Genomic DNA, 17,203 nt, shown 5'->3' with positions numbered 1-17,203 from the left:
GTGAAATATGAAAGGAGGCTATGAAACCTCTTTCTGTGGTGATACTAAAAGATTTAGTTTTGATTTTAACCTCAGTTGACCTTTCAGAATCTATTTGGGTCTGTAGCTCTGCTCACTGACCGTTTACTCAACAATTAAACCTCTGAGTTTGTCACGTTCAGTCACTGACACCTGCAGGGGAACCAGTTCAGCTGTAGTAGTAGTTTAATGCTCCACATTAGCCCAGAACTGAAGAAGCCTCTTGAATGAGACGTCTTCAGTCCAGCTCCCCTTGTTCTCTTCCTTCTAATAGAACCACAGTGAGATTTCTTGCATCCAAGCAGCTCTACTGTAGCGAAATATTCAGACTGCACTAATCAATATTTTTATATGAGAATATGGGTTATACGACTGTGTATAATGTGACAGGGGTCGCTTTCAGCGACAAATCTGCAAAGAAGTTTCACCAGCTCTGCAGTTCCCCTTTGTGCTGTGGAGCTGTGTAGCTTCACAGCTCACAGCTTCACTTGATGGTTCACCAGAGTCAGTCCATCACTGTGATGAACCCCCTGTACAGACATTTCTGGTGCCCAGTGCACAAATCCTAATGCCCTGGCACTCCCTCTAGCACCACCATGAGGTTCACATTCTGGGGTTTTAGTGAAATGTGTCTGTAACTGTCACCATGAAATCTGGTTCAGACGTTCATGCCCCCCTCGGGATTAGGATCGCTTAATCTTTCAGATCAGAAAGTTTCCGACAAGCTAAACTAAGGTGGTGAGCACTGTAAACATTATACCTCCTTAGCACCAGGATGTTAGCATCAACATGTGAGCATGTTAGCATTTTGCACTTGGGCAAAGAGCCATATGTTTTTCTGAGGAGTTGGTGGAGACAAAAAAAAAAAAAACAGCAATAGAGAATGTCAATCCTGGATTTACATTCATTAGGTGAACACAAACTTGACTCCTAATAAATACCAACATTGCCTGTGGGCAGGGGTTGACAGTAACAAAGTACATTTACTACACTACTGTACTTAAGTATCTGTACATTACTTTGTAGTGGACTTTTACTTCACTACTCTTAAAGACAGATATTGTACTTTTGACCACCACATTTCTATGAAGTACTCTTACTTTGAAGCAGAGATTTTAGTCAGTGGAATGAATTTTATTTTATTTTGAAAATCTGATAGACCATACACTATGTTGAAGTCTGTGTTTGAAGCTTTAGAAATAAATAAAGATTCATTTCATTTGAAATGTTTGCTGTGTTTAACACGACCAAACGACTAAAACAGATATATACTATATGGAAATGAGAAAGGCTTCTTTTGTTGATTCAGTTGTTGTTATGTCTATGTCTTCACTCTTTGTCTCATGTCCCACAAGCTTTTCATTCTACAGGTTCTACAGTCAGTCAGTCAGTCAGTCAGTCAGTCAGTCAGTCAGTCAGTAGCGTGTTTCAGAGTCATTAGGTTCTGTAAATGTGGAACAATACAACAATAAGTTGACATAAAAAATGTAGTTTTGAATATTTTTAAAATAATGATGTGGCCAAAATACATCTGATGAATGCAGCTTTAACTTCAACACACACACACACACACACCTGCTGAGCATCCTCTCTCCACAGCGGTCCCTGCCTCTCCTGGCATCAGTGAGTTTCTTGTTGGTGGTGAGCGCCGTCCACACGTTGGAGCCATAGGCGCAGCAGTCCAGAGCTGTCTGTCCTTCCTTATTCCTCTGAGTGACATCAGCTCCACACGACAGAAACAACCTGCACATGGAGGATGTTTGAGTTAGGTTAGAGAACACAGTGAGCTTAAAAACACAATAAACTGATGTAGCAAAGGGGGGGGCGACCAAAACAGGGGCTTTGAAGCTAAAACTAATATCCTGCAGATACTTCAGAAAAATACTTGCCAATAGCTGATATACTTCATAGCCAAAAGTATGCCACCTCAAATGGACACGTTTTCGGACAAGGTCCCTTGTGTACAACCCTTTAGCTGAACTGCTCAGGCAATGCAGTAAACATGGTGACACCCATGTCCTCTAGTGGACGTTCCCCACCAACCTGAGACATTGATTGGCCTGAAGCCACATGACCACAGGCCCAACCCACCTTTGATGAAGCCCCATAGGCAGATATGCATGTTTTTATATATGATTGACTGTTTTTTGGGGTTTTTTTTTCAGTCACAAGCCGAAACGTGTTGGTTTGATATGGTCCTTCTCTGTTTACTACAAGCATTGCTGGAGTTTTTATCGCCGTCCATCAGATGCTGTAACCTGGCTGCAGGGAGCATTAGTGAGGTCCAACAGTGATGCTGGATGATGAGGCTTGATGAAGGTATGGGGGCTCTGAGCAGGCCAGTCAAAGAGCTGGCTTTGTGTGCACTGTTAAGCTGAAACATTAAAAGGCTAAACCCCAAGTTGGAAGAATACTGTTGTCCCTGAGTGGTGTAGAATTAAGATTTTTCTTGTCACAGAGCCTAAATGAAACTCTGGTCGTATGTAGGCTGTGTCTCAATAAATTGGCATACAACCTTTTAAATGTCCTTGTTTACTCAACAGGGAAATGAGGCATCAGGAACTTCCCTACATACTTGTGACCTTCTTTGTGTTCTTTGAGCTGATATTCAATGATTTTACATTTGAAAAAATCAAATGTAAATGTATCAAATGTACATTTAACAACATTTTAGTACAATATAGTTTGTACTTGTACATGTTTATTATATCATAATTGAGTGTAATGCAATTTGAATTGTTTTCCAAATACCCCCTTTTGAGTGTGTGCCCCATTCCAAATTCCCCTGCCCCACCCATGATTGAACCATTTTCATCGTATTAACAATGGGTCGCTCTGAACTTCATAAAGTTTTGTATGATGAAAGTGAAATTTGTTTCAGGACCAAACACTCACGTCACACAATCCAGGTAGTTTTCTCTGGCAGCGACGTGGAGCGGCGAGTCTCCGTGAACGTTGACGGCGTTGAGGTCACACTGAGCCTCCAGCAGAGCCTGGGCAATGTCATCACAGCCCGACAGAGCCGCCCAGTGCAGGCAGACGTTCTCCTCCTGGACAAAGGACCATAGCAGAGAGGCGTCATGGTGTTATGCAAGAGACGGGGTGGGGGTCCGACCAGCACACCCCTGATCGACATCACCAACATGTTCAGTAATTACAAACCATTCGACACTGTATTAATTCTTTTATCAAAAGACCAAAAAGAATGAAGGCAACTGTCTGAAAAACAGAAATGTTTGACTAATCAAACGATAATGAAAGGTCCATATTTAAGAACCGCAACAAAAGTCAATATTGAGAGTGTAATCTTATAATTCCAGTCTCAGAGATGTTCTGATTCAGCTGCTCAATGCTGGATACTTTTGTTGTTCTACCTTCCACTTTGAAATACTTGAAGTTTTCTATTGGATTTTATTCTTGGAGTCATCTTTTAATTAGGTATTTGTTTTTACAAGCTTGCATTCATAGTGGCATCTATAAATTGCCATCTCTCCTACAACTACAACACACTCAACAGTAAGCACCAGTGGTGTGCCATGGGCCATAATAATGTGTTTTATTGTGGAGATGAGCTACTTCCTCCATGGTGTCCTGCTCCATCCATCATGATTTGCATTCGGTCGACTAATGAACAGAGATGTTAATGAGCTGGAGTTACTCTTTTTTTTACCACACTGATCATTCCCCTAGAGGAAATTCATCTGTCCATAAGCTAATTGTTATTAATAATAATAATAATAATAATAATAATAACAACAGTTAATAATAAATGAACAATAATAATTAAATTAGTCCACTAGACCTATGTTCTATATGTTGTTCAATTGTGTTCTTACATGTTCTTACAAATGTTTCCATCAATTCTCAAACCAGAGAAATCTGTGATTTTAATCATGGTAATGTTTCATTGGTCGCCTGTCAGTGACATCATATCCTCTATGATCATGTGTCAGTGTGTTTGTCTGACAGAAGCTCAACATTGACTTTTATCGAGTTTTAAGCCACATACACTTTTTACACCTTGGTGGTTTTCAGCTCTATATTTGAACCAGATGAAGGATTTTAGTCGTCGGACGTCTGGATCTGAAGTTATCAGAGAAACAAGCTGAGGAAATGTTAGACAGCTCAGCTCCCAGCTGCTGGAGACGTCCTGTCCTGTGTCACTGAAGAGCGTCAGTGAATCTCTGAGTTTTAAAGTTAAACTGCTTCATGATGTTTCTACTGTGGATAATTCAGCTGCTGGTAAAAACCTGCTGAACATCTGCTTCATAAATTATCAGAGAAACAATCAGAACAAAGGTTAGCATCAATGTCAGCTCCAACTCTTCCCTGAGTCTCTGTCCTCCGTACAGCGTCGCTCAAACACTGACTTTAAATGTCAAACTGCTTCATTCAGTGTTTTTAACAGTTAGAATCACTGGGTCTGTTTGATTTCCTGAACCACTGACACTGAAGGAATCTAAACCAGGAACTGACCTTGTCTCTGATGTTAACATCGGCCCCTCTGGACAACAACAGGCGGACCATCTCCTTGTGCTTGTACTCGATGGCCCAGGTGATGGGAGTCCATCCCCCGTCATCCTACACAGACACACGATGTGAAACTCAAACACACCACTCTTTATTTACACAGCATTAGCTCTTAGCAGCAGTTAGTCAATGAGGTAATGTATGTTTTTACCTGACAGTTTATGTGTTTGGAAGCCTTGGACACCAGATGATGGACTATGTCATAATGTCCCAGTTTAGTTGCCAGATGCAGACAGGTGAAACCCATGATATCCTGGGATGACAACATGATTCACATTGAACAACACTGCACTGCTGCCACCACTGTAACATGTCAAAAGAAAAGGGCATTTCATTGGTGCTTGGACTCAATGAATTAAAACTCAGAGGATATTGGAAAAGATATAATGAAGAATGTGTCTCAATTCAGAAATCTTCTGTACCTAATCCTTTCCCTCCCTCTGAAGACGAGTCCAGGCTTAGAGATGGAGAGGTTAATTACAATGGTGTACTTTTATCACTTAATGAGAGAGTCCTCCTTCCTTCCAGATGAATCACAGACTTCTGAGGACTCCATACACTTATACCCTATATTCTACCATTAAAATTTGTCTGACACAGATCAGCCATAACATTATGATCACCTGCCTATTTTTATGTAGGCCTCCCTTTTGCCGCCAAAACAGCTCTGACCCATCAAGGCATGGACTCCACAGACCAACAGGTTCCCTGTGGTATCTCCAAGACTCTAGCAGCAGATCCTTTAAGTCCTGTAAGTTGTGAGGTGGGGGCTCCATGGATCGGACTTGTTTGTCCAGCACATCCCAGAGACGCTCAACTGGATTGAGATCTAAGGAATCTGAGCACAGTTGCAGGGCGGCGGCATCATTCTCCTGCTGAAAGAGGCCGCTGCCATTAGGGAATACCACTTCAATGAAGGAGTACAACAATATTTAGGTTGGTGGTACATGTCAAAGTAATATCAACATGAACGGCAGGACCCAAGGTTTCCAAGCAGAACATTGCCCAAAGCATCACACTGCCCTCGCTGACTCGCCTTCTTCCCAAAGTGCACATGGTGTCATCTCTTCCCCAGGTAAGCGATGGACACGCACCCGGCTGTCCACATGATGTAAAAGAAAACTTGATTCATCAGACCAGGTCACCTACTTCCTTGGTCGGTGGTCCAGATCTGATGCTCACGTGCCCATATTCAGCGGTGGACAGGGGTCAGGGCTCACTCTGACCATCCACATGCAGCAAGCTGCCATGCACTGTGTGTTGTGACACCTTTCTATCAGAGACAGCATTAACCTTTTCGTCAGTTTGTGCTACAGTAGCTCTTCTGTGGGCTCGGACAACACGGACTATCCTTCACTCCCCACGCATATCAATGAGCCTTTGGCGCCCATGACCCTGTCACCGGTTCACCACATGTCCTCCCTTATCCTTCCGGTTGTCCACTTTTGGTCGGTACTAACCACTGCAGACCGGGAACACCCAACAAGACCTGCAGCTCTGGAGATGCTCTGACTCAGTTGTCTAGACATCACAATTTGGCTCTTGTCAAAGTCGCTCAGATTCTTACACTTACCCATTCCAACATCAACTTCAGGACTGAATGTTCACTTGCTGCCTAATATATCCCACCACTGGCAGGTGCCATTGTAACGAGATAATCAGTGTCATTCACTTCACCTGTCAGTGGCCATAATGTTATGGCTGATTGGTGTATAGTGCACTGACGAAATCACATTTAAAGCTGCACTAATTCATTTTCAAATGTCACTAGTATTGCACCTAGTTACATCTTGTATTTATACAAACATGGGTTAATGATGAAAAGTAACCAATAGTCATTTGATTGTTATGGGCACGTTCTTTGTTCGTTTGTTAAGCAATGCTATGAGAAAATAAGTAATGTTAATTCTGTTCTTCATTTGTTTTGTTTTTTTCTTACAAAATGACAAAAAAGTACCGATAACATTCCCGTTAAAGTACCGGATTGATAAGTGGGATCGATAAAAGTAGCAGTACCGTTAAACTCTTAACGACACCCATCCCTACTCAGTACAACCTATGGTCAATTCAGTCATCTGTCTCTGAACCGCCCCCGTTGAGAGATGCTACCCTAAAATAAGTTCTTCAGATGGTGAAAATAATAACCTTCATTTTGTGATTTTAAAACTAGTGGTTGAACGGACTGAGCAGTGGCAGCAGCTGATAGAGTGAGACTGGACAGAGGGATGGATGAAGAAGCAGAATTTGACAGTAGGAAACTGAGATGATCCAACAGACTGTGTCCAGACGCACTTTTTGGCTGATGGCTGCTCCAGCTCTAAGCAGGTACTTCACTGTGTCCAGGTGGTTGTTTTCACAGGCCACCATCAGTGGTGTTCTCTGCTCCTCATCGAACATGTCCAGGTTGGCTCCAGCCTACACAGACAGACAGACAGACAGACAGACAGACAGACAGACAGACAGACAGACAGACAGACAGACAGACAGACAGACACACACACACACACACACACACAGACAGACAGACACACACACACACACACACACACACACACACACACACACACACACACACACACACACACACACTAATTACTGTAAGACAGTGACCTTGACAGGATTTCTGGACAGGGCAGGGGACATGTTGGTAACAGTTAACAGCAGCTAACAGCTAACATGGAGCACTGCCTCCTGCAGCTTTAAAACATTGAATTCATTTCTCTTGGTTCAGACTAGTTAAAAGCACACCACAGTCGCTATCCATGGTACTGAAGGGGGATTTAAGTCTGGCATGTTAAAATAGCATTTAACCTTTTGTTTTGATATGTGTATGATCGCGACTGTCATGGGTCCACATGAGGAAAAGGATACATGGTCGGACTGAGACAGAGGTGAGTTCTTAAGTTTAGAAAGTTGACAAAATGCTTTTAATTCAAGGCCTAATGTTAGGACCAAATATGCATCAGTCTGACAGTTTTTGTCCAGCGAGAAATACACCTGTATTTCCTGTGGTGAAGCCCCGGTCTCCTCACCTGGACCAGCATGTGGCAGATCTCATGGTGGCCTTCAGCAGCTGCGGCATGGAGAGGGGTGCGTTTGCTTTGGCCCTCCATCAAAAAGTTGGGGTCCTTCCCATCAACTGTAATGTACAAAGTTTGGTGCACCAGTGTGATAATACAGGTATTAAAAAAAACATACACTCACTGAGCACTTTATTAGGGACACCTGTACACCTGCTTATTCACGCGATTATCCAAACAGCCAATCATGTGACTTCAATGGCTGTGCAAAGTTGCTGATGGTGGCAGAATGGCACAAGGATGGGCAGATAAACTCCTGCAGATCCAGGTCAGGAGCTTCAGTTCATGTTCTCATCAAACATCAGAATGAAGACGTAATATGACCGTGACAAGTGTCAGACGTTGGTCTGAGTGTCTCTCAAACTGCTGATCTCCTGGATTTTCACACACAGCGAACAAAGAGCTGGTTGATGAGAGATTATTACATTTCATTACATCTAGGTTTCCAACCGAACCAACCCCAAAGTTCCTGATGCTTAGGGTCGGAGGGGGGGGGGCACCTTAGGTCCAGCAGGCAGCCTGGTTTAGAATACATCAGTAGAAACCCTGTAAGTGCTCAGTGAGTGTACATTAAGTTATTGTAGCTGAATTCACTCACTCAAATCACATATGTAGGTTACCTAAGAGATGAATGACCTTCTGGAGCTCTCCCTGCTTTGCAGAGATGTACAGCTGCCTTGTGGGGTATTTCACTTTCTTTGGTTTCAGGCTAAAAAGAATAAAGTTCTCAATCAGTTATTGACATAAGAGTGCAGACTGGGCGGCCAGGCTGCATTTTTTGCAGACTGATGTCCAAATATTTCCTGGTTAACCTTACTTCTCATCATCCAGTGCCATCAGGATGCTCTCCAGTGACTCTTTAGGTTGTCTCTCTGCAGCCTCGCCTTTCAACCTTGGAGAAGAAAACAAGCAGTGAGATTTTTATTTGGAATAAACTGGATTTTTATAAAATAGTTGTGAGTTCAGTAATTTCAAATGTATCTGCATCCTTCTAAGTAAGATGAGAGCACATGTTGTGTCACCTGCTCGGGCTCTCGTCTCTGTTCCTCTGAGGCTCGCTGGTCTTCTTGGCTCTGAGTATCTGTGGAACAGCAGGTCTGGTTGGTCCTGAGGGGAGGGTGGCCAGCGTGGGCACAGCTGGAAGTGACAGCCTGGGGTTAGATCTGGGTACAGAGGGCGACTGATCGGCCTTCGGCACCGTGACCTCCTTTGCTCCGCTGACGTCTTCTCCACAGTGAGGGCAAAATCTGCAGTCCTTCAAGATGGAGGCACAGTTGCGGTGAAAGCGGTGGGAGATGCTTCCATATGGCCTGCACTCCATGAAGGTGCCCTGTGGGACAGACAGAGGAGAGGTTAAAGTGAAGAAGTTCAGGATTTAAATATCCAAAGTATTGAAACTGTCAAGTTTCTTTTTCTTCTTGGCAGAGCGAAAAACCATTAAAGCTTCTTAACTTGATGTACCAAAAACCCTGTGAGATTCCTTCATACACACCACATTCTATTTTCCAGTTGAATTTGAATTGATTTTAAAGCTGATGTTATTAAACACTTTCAATTACATAAAGGGAGACATTGTTAAAATAATTTTTTACATCCAGTTGAACCATCAATGTTTAGGTGGGTTTGGTCAAGTTTGCTTTCCCACCACTTGGAGTAGCAGAACTTTAATCCACCGGGCTACTTTTAGCTCTTTAGCTGTTCTATTTCAACATTTAGTATTTCACCTGTTTATCCAGGTTTCTATTTTTCTATTTTCAAGCTCTCTGTATCAACCATAGACAGTGCCTCGCAAAAGTATTCACCCCCTTTGGCAGTTTTCCTGTTTTGTTGCCTTACAACCTGGAATTAAAATGGATTTTAGGGGGTTTGTATAATTTGATTTACACAACATGCCCACCACTTTGAAGATGCAGAACATTTCTTTGTGAAACAAATTTAAAAAATAGGATTAAAATAATCTGAAAACTTGAGCGTGTATAACTATTCACCCCCCCAAAATCAGCCCTTTGTAGAGCCACCTTTTGCAGCAATTACAGCTAGCAAGTCTCTTGGGGTATGTCTCTAGCCACTGGGATTTCTGCCCATTCTTCAAGGCAAAACTGCTGCAGCTCTGGGCTTTGACTAGGCCACTCCAAGGCGTGTAAATATTTTCCCCTAAACTACTGTGTTGCTTTGGCAGTAAGCTTAGGGTCATTGTCCTCCTGGAAGGTGAACCTCTGTCCCAGTCTCAAATCTTTGGAAGACTGAAACAGGTTTTCCTCAAGAATGTCCCAGTGTTTCCGCACAGCACGATGCTGCCACCACTATGCTTCACTGTGGGGATGGTGTTCTCGGAGTGATTTGATTTTTTTTTTCATTTCACTTCACCAATTTGGACTATTTTCTGCAGATCCATTTCATAAAATCCAAATAAAAATCTATTTAAATGACAGGTTTCAGGCAACAAAATAGGAAAAACACCAAGGGGGTGAATACTTTTGCAAGGCACTGTATCCATTACTTTACCTGACAATCTGACAACGGTAATCTGGCAAATAATTCTAATTTTTTCTAATTTAATCTACATCTACTTGCATAACTTATCCATCACTTCTCTGCACCTTTTTATCCACTGATATCTGACTATTTCAGCTGTTCATTTTTGACCTTTACCAATTATCCCTAACTTCTTGTATCTATTTCAACCATTTATCCATAACCAACAACCACCATTCCCACACACACTCACACACACACACTCAAAAACAAACACACACATGATACATCGAGGTTCAGTATCTTGCCCAAGGACACTTTGAAATGCGGATTGGAGGTCCTGGAAATTGAACCATCGACCTTCGGAATAGTGGACGCCCCACTCTACACTTTCTTTCAGGTAACTATAACAAATATTCACTTTTAGTTATTTCAACCATTGATTCATTACCTTTACCTACTTATTCAAACTGTTTTACTACTATTACTCTTTGAATACAACAACGACAACAACAACAATAACAGTAATGATAATAATAATTTTACTCTTTGAGAGTAGCTGAACTGCTCAACAATTTGTCCACTAACTGCAAAAGTATGTTCTGAGGTTCATGTACCACTAGTTAGAAATCACTGCTTTAGAGTTTGAGGCGGATGGAGAGGGAGGAGAGGAGGGAGAGGAAGAAGAAGATTAAGATGGACACAGAGGATAGGAAGAGAGACAAGAGGGACATGGACATAAATAAGAAGGAAGAGAAACAGTAAAACAGGAGGGTTTAAGAGAAAGACAAAAAACAAACACTAGGAGGAGACAGAGACAATGAAAGTGAAGAAAAAGGCAGAAGAAATCTACTTGAAATTTTCCCTTGGAACTTCTACTGTAACTACATAACATGATGTATCTACACCATCAGTTTGCTCTGTTTCCCCTCACCGCCCTGCAGAAGAGTCCACAGCCAGGGCAGCACTGGTGTTTGACCATACCGGCCCGGTGGTCCTCGCACAGAACCAGCAGCTGGACCGCGTTGGAGGGTCGCATCATTTCCTGCTTCATCACTCGTCTCTGGCAAGGACTTGGCTGTGGAGAGGAAATAAAGGAGGCGTTCACAAAAATAAGCAACCATACTGTTACAACATTAAAACCAAAAGGTTTCAAAACCACCAGTGCATTTGAACTCATCATGACCCCCAGCTCCAGATTTGATATAGTTTTTAGTTTGATCATATCCAACATGTATTCACTGTTTTCTGTTGTCTGGTTAAACACGTCTCTGGTTTTTATCTGATATTTAATAACACTCCAATATCAAAGTGGTGTTTTTATTCATTTAGATCATCTTTACTGTTCCATCCGTGCTTTCCATGGCCATGCAGGTCTGCTCCAGTGAGGACAGGCTGCCTCCACAGTGAGGAGTCTCCATACGACAGCAGCACAGAGGTAACTCCTCAGCCAGGTGTGTTTCCGTCACATCAGCATCCACTGCTACACCTGCACACACACATTGTTACTTCACTACACAGCACACCAAGAAACTGACCTGTGTGACCTTTAACTACTCATTCATTCTGTAGAAGAAAAAGGGGACATCATGAATTCAGGTGAATTCTTATGAAGTCACATCACTGACTGAGATGCTGTAATCACCTGAGGTGGGAGGTGAGAGCAGCTCCTCCTGAGCCTTCAGGTCAAGACAGTCCAAAGCCAGCTCTGTGTATTCAACATGGCTGCCTTCTCCTGCTTCTGCTTCCTTCAGGGATTCCTTTCTGACAGCTGTCTGTTCTGCGACCTTCAGAGCCTCTGGTGGAATCACTGCTTTTTCATCTGCTGCAGCTCGGCTCTTCTCCACACTGACTCCTGGCTCCTCTTTCTGATTGAAAACAGGTGACATTTGTACTTATCAAGACTTGTAGATATAAAGACAGGAAGTTAAAGAAGACACTTTTTGTCAGGGAAGAAAGACAAACATATCAGTTAGTGGTAATAACTCAACTGTTTTTACTTGGCTACCTTATCTTTATTTATTATGCTCTTATTTTGCCATTATTGAGCTGGTTGCAGGTTACGATTACATGTTTTAGAAGAAGAATCAAACAATCCCATTTAAAAACTGTTCCAGTGTTTGTGCTGCTGCTAGCACAGGTAGAGCCTGTGAGTGATGCCAGAAGTCAAGGCATGTGCCACCTATGCACAGCATGTCACTAATGTTCCAGTGTCAGGCATCACACTCACCTGGCAGGTACAGTGTAGCTCATACGCCCACAAAGTGGCTTTATTTGAACTGAGGCATTAGTGTGGCAGCAGACACTAACAGCTAAATGCTGTGACTGATCAGATTTAAAGTTCCAATCTGTAACTTCTCCTGTCTAAAAACAACTAGACCTCTGTTGTATATGTTGTTGAGTTGTGTTCTTACATCATCACAAATCTCAAACCAGAGAAATCTATGATTTCATTGGTGGCCTAATAAATAAATGCACCTGCCTTCTCCTGCTGTTTAAGGGCCTTGGTCTTCTTTTTGGGGACCAGGTTGTACATTCCCATCTTCCTCTTCTTCCTCTTCACAGCTACAGTAGAGAAAACACACAGTGAGGAGACATGGAGGCCAGAATTCATCTGCTTCATTCTACTTCAGAAACTGATTATTAGGACATGGAAAAACTGTTATTACACACTTGATAAAGCAGTGTAACCTTGACATTAATGTGCTGTAACTCTCCAGTAACAACACTGATGTTATTATTAAAACAATTAATGTTTAAAAAACATACTTGTATTCAGAACAACAAATAAAATCCAAAATAGGAAAACAAACGGGAGGATGATGTTCTGAAACATTAAAACTTATTGACATCAGTGAGAAATGTACATTACTGCAGATTTCCCAGCCATAAGGAAAATACAGTCACGCAGTATAGTGTGAAAAGTTCATCAACAAATAAAGAAATCAAATGTAAACACAGTTTAATAACACTGAAACTGATTGTAACAGGTATTAGGATTAAAAATATGTTAATATGAAACATTCTGTGCAAAAAAAACATTGTATTTTTGCACAGGAGTTGAATCAAATGATAATTCTAATAATGTGAGACATGTTCAGTGCAATCTGTTACGCTATGTTATGTACACATTATATGTCTATATCCATGCTTACATCTGTACCTAATAAACAGTCCACATTCTAAAACAATCATTTAATCCATATACTGCAGCAGCTGTTTGTTCTCTGCTGCTGCTTCCCGTTTTCCATCTGGGATAATTGAAAGTATAGTTTGTAAAGAGAGGATGAGCTAACCTGGCGGAGGTTTGGCAGAGGTGGAGACAGCTCTCTTCTCTTTGCCTTTGCCTCTCTGGCTGTGACAAAGCTCTGCGTTGAGTGGTGCTGCCTTCTTGTTCGCAGGCTTTGAAGAGAAGACAACATCCTTTATTTCTTATTCCATAAATAAGAAAGCCAAGGACAAAGCAGTTATTGCAATATTACAATACAACCACAAACTGGTCTACCTCTAGTGAGAAGTATGATTTCAAACTTTTCTCTCTTCCTTACAACCTTTCAGTCTGTGTGCTTCCCTTTGAACATATAATGGATAGAAACAGCATATTGCTTCATTTTTACAGAATTATATCTTCCTGTCAACCCTCTTGTAGTTTGCTTTGATGATACTGAGTCATGATGTCCTATAACTTTCCCATTTAACAAGGGTAAGACGGAGATAATTACATTTGCCTCACTGAGCCTGATGGTTGAAATCAATGGGAAACTTGATGCCAACTAATACCAAGTCATCTGGAGAGGAATTTTGATTGAGATCTCAAATTAAAAAACCAAGTCCAAATGGTTTCTCAGTATAATCATCCCTTTGTCTCATCCTGTCTGAATCACTGTAAATGTCTGAATTCTGCACTCAGTGAAAAAATAGAACGAAAACGTCTTCAGCTGATCTGCCCTTTAACTGGAGCTTCGAGAAGACAGCACATTGTACAGTGGCGCTGAGACCTCTCTCCTGTCTCTCTCTCTCTCACACACACACACACACACACACACACACACACACACACACACACACACACACACACACACACACACACACACACTGTCGCTATTGGACTTGAAGCAAAAAAATAACATACAAAGCAATGAACCTTGTTCAATGCCCAATTGTGAGCAGGCCAGGTTCATCACTGTTTAGTGTCCCCTGGAAACACTTGTGTTGTGTTGTGAGTATTTGCAGCTCATGTGTTGTCAAACTGATGAAGATGTTTTCTCAAGCTGTTTGTGTTTGTCTGTTTCGTGTGTTTTCTTAAGTTGCAACTTCAGCATCCTTTCATAGACTTCCCATTACTTCCATAATACTGTTATAAATTATATCAATCACTTACTTAAAGCAGAAAATAGATTTGTTTCAAGCTGCATCTCTGACCTGCTGAGCCCTTAGAAGTGCAGCAGTCTCTGTTCCTAAGTCCAGGTTCGCTACTAAAAGTGACTGTGCATGTACGCATATGTGTTTTCTTTTAAACATCTAATAAAAACACACTTTTAAACTAGTTTTTAATTCACTAGTATCATTTTATATCTCCTGGACTATATGACATTTATCTGCTTTTATTTCTTACTGTTTCATTTCATTACTGTATCTCATTTGTCGTTTGTTAAAGCACTTTGTACTGCACAAATAAAAGCTATCAAGTTGTTGGTCATGCAGTCAGATTAGGTGAAATGTTCATATTCTATATTGTGGATCTTCCTGAGTAAAAACATGGAGATTATATAATGCAGTTATCAATGATTAAGCAAGCTAAACGCAAGCACAGGCTAATACATGTGCAATTACAGCTGTTATCCACTACGCAGTTCCTCTTTGATTGTTAAAGCAAGAGTTATATCTCAGTTCTCTCATACAAATGATGCATTAATAATAAAAGAAGCTCCATCTACAGCTCTAGTTTACATGCTCCCTTTATTATGAGCAGCATACTGGACACATGCTGTAAGATAATAATTATTAATCTTAGCTTTAATTTAGAAAAAACTAATTATATTACCTTAAGAATATGTACTGACTGACTCCTTTTATTTTGAAGGTGTATGTTAAGTAGTTCATGCACACAGATGTACAACTCAGTATTGTTTTTCTCACTCAAATTATCACTGAGAATCACTGGTTGACAAAATTGAACCTTTGATTGGAATTTTAAAAAATGATCTTAATCATTTATGTTACATTAAATTACTTAACACCCTTCAGACGCTGATCCTCCGTTTGTCTTAACAACAGAAGGACTTGCCTGTGTTTTTTCTCCAGTTGCAGCCTTTAAAGAGCCTGAGGTGGGAGTTTGTTCCTCTGAGCCTCCAGCAGTAGCAGCCATGTGTCTCTCTCTAACAGGTGGAGCAGTCAGACGTCCAGGTGTGTCCAGAAACAGGCTGCCAGGAGAGGCCAGCAGCTTCCCAGCAGCTGATCCTGGTCGTTTGCTGCACAGAGCTCCAACACCGCTGACTATGGGTGAGCTGTGGAAGGGCGTTATCTTCACTTTGGACATTTGACCACTCTGTGCTACTTGCCTCTTGGCACCCATGGGTGTACTGGCGGAGAGAATGGGGGGTCTTCTGCCTGGCCCAGGCCCCTCACTGGCCCCACTTTGATCCATTACTGTCAAGTCAGACTGTGGTGGGTTCAGGAGCACCTGTGGAGTTGAAAACAACTTTTACTCCACCCTTTAAAATATCACGTCAGAGACCACACAGACACTGAGGAACTGTGTTTACTGAACAGTACATACAGTATGAGTGTCTGTGCAACATTCAACATGAAAGACAATGAATAGTACAACACTAGTTCTCACGTTTTTAACTTACTATGAGTTTAAAGATGGAGGAAAGAGCAGAGCTCGGAGCAAGGCAGGAACACGGAGACAAACAGCGCTTCAACGCGGTACAAACATCACCGGCAGTTAAAACGAGGCCGTGGTGAAAAGTTGAAGCAGCAGAGTTTTTACCTTCCAGCTCCAGTCGATGTAGCTGTGTACGAGCGAAGATGGGAAGGGATGAACAGGAAGACAAGAGTTTCCACTTCCGCCCCCGCGCGCACTGCACGTAAGACGCTGCCTGCGCTGCATTCACGTCGTCACGGGTTCGGAAAGACTGAAACACTTCACTTTTTACTTTTTTTTTTTCTTTTTTTTTTAATTTCAGATGCAATGACTCGATTAATAAACAATGTTAATTCCAACTTCATTTGAAAAACAAATGCCATTAGATTAGGAAAGCTGACATCGTGAAGGCTGTCGAACAGGGCGGCCTGAATGCCACAGATTTCTCTGTCATGAATGGGGATCTGAAATTGAAGTGGCTGAAGTCCTTTATTCTGCACAAAGACTCTTTTTGGTCATTTTCCTTCAACAATACAGTGATGAAGAGGAGAAGAAAATAAGGAAACATTATTTATCCTATCCAGTCCTACCTAAAGCCAAAGAAATAATATTTAATTGGAGCAACAACATGTGGATTTTGTGAGATATTGAGACTGTAGCACATATTTTCTTCCAGTGTGAATCCAAAAATGTTTGACCACAACCACTAGATATGATGTCGGTTAAAGCTGGATTACTTATAAAGGACAAGAATTTAGATGATCTGATAAATAATTTGATTCTGTTAGGTAAGCATTTTATTCATAGATTTATTTATTTAAAGGTCAAGCCCTTTATCAAGGGTTGGAAGAATGATCTTAATCTATTCACAAAATCACTTAAATGTGTGACGGAGAGAAACGCCCAGAAACTTATTTACTTATTTATGGACTTATTTGTCTTACTTGAAAAGGACCCTCACCCAGTATGTCTTTTTAAACTATGTGCCTTTTTCTTTTCTTTCTGTTTCATTTATTCACTGTCACGTTTAAGCACTGTATGCCAGAAAAGTGTCTCTCTCTCTTCTTTATTAAATTCATTTTAGTTATTATTATTTTTATTTCTAAACAAAATATGATTTTTGTATAGGTTGTCATTGTTAATGCACTGTTTCATAAATAGAGATTTGATTTGAAAAAAAGCACAAATAGCTAGATGTTTATTATGCAAATAAATGATTTTAAAATACAAA

At 41.3% G+C, this 17,203-nt stretch overlaps 1 protein-coding gene across 2 annotated transcripts in view; it reads right to left on the bottom strand.

Annotated features, from left to right (window-relative positions):
* Positions 1-17,089, bottom strand: part of ehmt1a (euchromatic histone-lysine N-methyltransferase 1a) — a 26,387-nt gene extending 9,298 nt beyond the window's left edge. The window contains exons 1-16 of one of the 2 annotated variants that reach the window (XM_056376773.1): positions 16,099-17,089; positions 15,391-15,786; positions 13,400-13,505; positions 12,586-12,668; positions 11,749-11,971; positions 11,447-11,592; positions 11,038-11,181; positions 8,651-8,958; positions 8,446-8,520; positions 8,249-8,337; positions 7,581-7,687; positions 6,841-6,963; positions 4,700-4,801; positions 4,495-4,599; positions 2,914-3,068; positions 1,594-1,761 (exon numbers count right to left, since the gene is read on the bottom strand). In XM_056376773.1, coding sequence (XP_056232748.1) covers positions 1,594-1,761; positions 2,914-3,068; positions 4,495-4,599; positions 4,700-4,801; positions 6,841-6,963; positions 7,581-7,687; positions 8,249-8,337; positions 8,446-8,520; positions 8,651-8,958; positions 11,038-11,181; positions 11,447-11,592; positions 11,749-11,971; positions 12,586-12,668; positions 13,400-13,505; positions 15,391-15,786; positions 16,099-16,218 — 2,450 coding nt within the window. In that variant the 5' untranslated portion in view covers positions 16,219-17,089. Of the gene's footprint in view, positions 1-1,593; positions 1,762-2,913; positions 3,069-4,494; positions 4,600-4,699; positions 4,802-6,840; positions 6,964-7,580; positions 7,688-8,248; positions 8,338-8,445; positions 8,521-8,650; positions 8,959-11,037; positions 11,182-11,446; positions 11,593-11,748; positions 11,972-12,585; positions 12,669-13,399; positions 13,506-15,390; positions 15,787-16,098 lie in introns of those variants that run through there. The other variant, XM_056376771.1, reaches the window with a different exon arrangement.
* Positions 17,090-17,203: the final 114 nt, after the last annotated feature.

Source organism: Seriola aureovittata, chromosome 5, assembly GCF_021018895.1.
Source record: "Seriola aureovittata isolate HTS-2021-v1 ecotype China chromosome 5, ASM2101889v1, whole genome shotgun sequence".
NCBI lineage: Eukaryota > Metazoa > Chordata > Actinopteri > Carangiformes > Carangidae > Seriola > Seriola aureovittata.
The sequence above is the reverse complement of the archived record's forward strand: the minus strand, read 5'-3'. Positions and strand labels throughout refer to the sequence as shown.